General features: G+C 37.4%; 1 protein-coding gene across 1 annotated transcript in view; it reads right to left on the bottom strand.

Annotated features, from left to right (window-relative positions):
• Nucleotides 1-2,572: 2,572 nt before the first annotated feature.
• Nucleotides 2,573-3,482, bottom strand: part of LOC106530240 (venom phosphodiesterase 1) — a gene marked incomplete in the record, with an annotated part of 29,562 nt that continues 28,652 nt past the window's right edge. The window contains 2 exon segments of the mRNA XM_014025822.1: nucleotides 2,573-2,768; nucleotides 2,927-3,083. Coding sequence (XP_013881276.1) covers nucleotides 2,595-2,768; nucleotides 2,927-3,083 — 331 coding nt within the window.

Genomic DNA, 3,482 nt, shown 5'->3' with positions numbered 1-3,482 from the left:
GAATTTGTTAAAGATTATTGTTGGCTCCTATTACCACAACAAATACCAACTCACCTCACCTCAACTAACCTGACCTRACCAACCTTAACAAGTCTTAAAATGGTTGAATTACAGCCATCTAAAGTGAACTGTGGTGGCCATCTTGAATTTTTGATTCACATTTAGAATTAGCTAAATATTGTTTTTCACCGCTATTAAACCAACTTTCAGATTCGTTTGTCCAAAAATAGCTTAAGTATAGCCCTTTGTAAAAGTACCATTACTGGTTAGCTTATCTATATACCCGAGTATAGATAATGGATGGATGGTTAGCTTAGTTGAAACTATCTTGTTTTTTTTATCATTCTTAGCTATGATCAAACAAAATTATGGTGCATTATCTGGTAAACCGGCTAAATTAAAGTAATTTGAAGTTAGCCATGGGGACCTCTTTGTATTCTAAAATCCAGAGTTATTTGTATACGTCTCCCTACAAAAATAACTTGGCCACCCTTGCAAAAATGTCTAGCTCTGCCCCTGATTCACCTGCCGTATAAATTTTAGTTTGGTTGGCCTGCTTTTTAATTTATAACAATTATTCTATTCTTCTTATTCACCTGCAAGTTTTTGCATTTGTGAATGAAACAGATTCTAAATATAAGAAATGCTAATATAAGAAAACCACACAACAACAACAACAACAACAACAACAAACAAAAAAACACAATCAACTTAGTTTCATTATGCTATTGAGTGAAAACATGAGAGGTGTTCCCGTTCAATCATAATGTTAAACAGTGTTATGATCAACAACAAGAACAACAAAAACAACAACGACAGAGAGAAATCAGGCAGAAAGAATGAGCACACCGAGTTTCGTGATGAGGTCATAGAAATATTCTATTTCACTTCTGGTTGTGTTTTAAAAGCTCTTGCTTTTTATCCATCTTTACAAAATTACTAACTACTTTCAAACATGAGAAAATAAAATAAATAATAATAATAAACACACAAACAAAAAACTCACCAGGTGTGGTTAGAGGGTTTCCGAACAGATGGCTGCAGAGGCAGAAACCAAACTGTGATGGATTATAAACTCATGTCACTGAGGTTTATTTAGCTGATCTATGACTAACTTGTGTTGTCTCCACCATGCTGACTCATATGATGGAAGAAGACTTTAAAATAAACAATAGAAGAAATGAATAAACTTTCAAGTTAAAACTAGCGCTTGAGAAAAAACAAACGTGGACAAAATTGTTGGTACCTCTCATTTGATGAAAGAAAAACCCACAATGGTCACAGAAATGACGAATTTGAGCTGGGACTGAGACCAAGCTTACTGACACTGGGCAGCACATTTCTCTCTAGAATCTCTTGATAGTCTTGAGATTTTGTTGTACCCTGCACATGTTCAAGACCTCCTGTGTCAGATGCAGCAAAGCAGCCCCAGAACATAACAGAACCTCCTCCGTGTTTCCCAGTAGGGTTCTTTTCTTCATATGCTTTCCCCCCCACCCTCTGTGAACATTGAGCTGATGTACCTTGACAAAAAGTTCCAGTTTTGTCTCCTCTGTCTAGAGGATATTCTCCCAGAAGCTTTGTGGCTTGTCAACATGCAGTTTGRCAAATTCTAGTCATTTTTTTAAATTTATGATTTGGTGTCCTTCTTGGTTGTCTCCCATTAAGTCTTTGGCTTAAACAACAATGGATGGATCTGACACTGATGTTCCTTGAGCTTGAATTTTACCTTTAATCTCTTTAGAAGTTTTTCTGGGCTGTTTTGTTACCATTTGAAGTATCCGTCTCTTTGATTTGTCGTCCATTTTCGTCCTGCGGACACGTCCAGGGAGGTTGGCTACAGTCCCATGGATCTTAATTTTCTAAAATAATTTGAGCAGCTGTAGTCACAGGAACATCAAGCTGCTTGGAGATGGTCTTATAACTTTTACCTTTAACATGCACATCTATAACTTTCTTTCTAATCTCCTGAGACAACGCTTTCCTTGGCTTCCTCTGGTCCATGTTGAGTGTGGTACACACCATGTCCCCAAAGAGCACTGTAGCCCTATACACAGTCCCACTGACTGATTACAACATTGTAGACACCTGTAATAATTGCTGGACACACATTGATTTAACACGACCCTTTGAATACATTATTTTCAGGGGTGCCATCATTTCTGTCCAGGYCTTTAAWGTGGCTCGAACCGTAGCATGTACCCCCTCAAAAGTTACATCAAAAYGACCRTCTTGGAGTGGAGATGTGTGCTAYTACKCAAAGAAAWGTCTGACTTTTATTTGTTCATTTTTATARAACTTTTATTTATTTATGCATACTTTTGTCAGATTCAAGTTATTTCTGTGGCCATTGTGGGTTTTTCTTTCATTAAACGAGGGCTACAAACAATTTTGTCCATGTGTTTACACTTACCTGAGGACAGGTAAATGTAGTCTATGTATTTGTAGCTGTTTGTGTGTGTTTACTGGTCCTGACAATGTGTGTATTCCAGAAAAGGTCCTAAAATGTTTACAAAACCTTGCACACATGACAAATCAGTGACGCTGAATGAAAAATGATAAAAACACAAACTTGTGTGCGCATGAGTTTTATTTTACTGCTTTCTTTGAATCGCAGCTGTGGGGCGTGTCTTCAGCATCAGCAGCTCTGGAATGGGCCTGATGCTGCCTTGGTAAAAGTCCAGTCCTGTAACCCATTCAACATCTCTGACTCGCGACTGGTGAAACCAAATGTGATCTTCCACCCATTGGGATTCATCCTCTGAACTCTGTCAGCAGGAAAAAAAAATCTTAAGTAGCCAAAATACGTATAACTATAGTTTATATAWAATACTTTTATTTAGAAACTTTTGTATTCAATTTCAACTATTTTTCTGCATTCTATACAGTTTTAACAGTGACAAGTAACTTTATTTTTTAGTCTTACCTTGCAGCTTTCTGTGTTATCGGCTCTGTGAGGGAGCAGGAAAGACACGGTCTGCAGTTTCCCCTTGCAGGCACTGACTGGCTGACCTGAGTCCTTGCAGCTGGTCAGCACAGCAAAGTAATGTGTGGGAACAGATATGTTTGTGTTGGGGACAAACCTGGAGTTACAGAGAAAAACACACAGTCATTATTTAATCTATTCTCCCGTGAAACCCGCCCTTAAGTTTCATACAGTCAGACTGATAAAGTCTGGACTTCCAGTTAATCCCATCAGGAGCAATGAAGTCATGACCTGCAAGACTAACATTGTAGGTTTCGATGAAGTCAGTTTAGGTATTTATTTCTGACTCTTGGAATTTTATTACATCAAGTCTTTGCACCTGTTCTTGTTCTTCATACTTTTGCAGGAAATCCCTTTCAAAAAGCACAATTTGATTAAGTAGAATTGCATCAGCCTACTGCTACAGTGCAATTATTTAAAGCAAAAAAACAGAATAAAGAACTAAAAAATCTGCCAGGTGTTTTTTTTTTGTTAAAATTTTTTGACTAAATGTAGA

This window comes from Austrofundulus limnaeus, unplaced genomic scaffold (genome assembly GCF_001266775.1).
Source record: "Austrofundulus limnaeus strain Quisiro unplaced genomic scaffold, Austrofundulus_limnaeus-1.0 Scaffold502, whole genome shotgun sequence".
Taxonomy (NCBI): Eukaryota; Metazoa; Chordata; class Actinopteri; order Cyprinodontiformes; family Rivulidae; genus Austrofundulus; species Austrofundulus limnaeus.
Note: the sequence above shows the minus strand (reverse complement) of the source record. Positions and strands in the feature narration are given on the sequence as shown.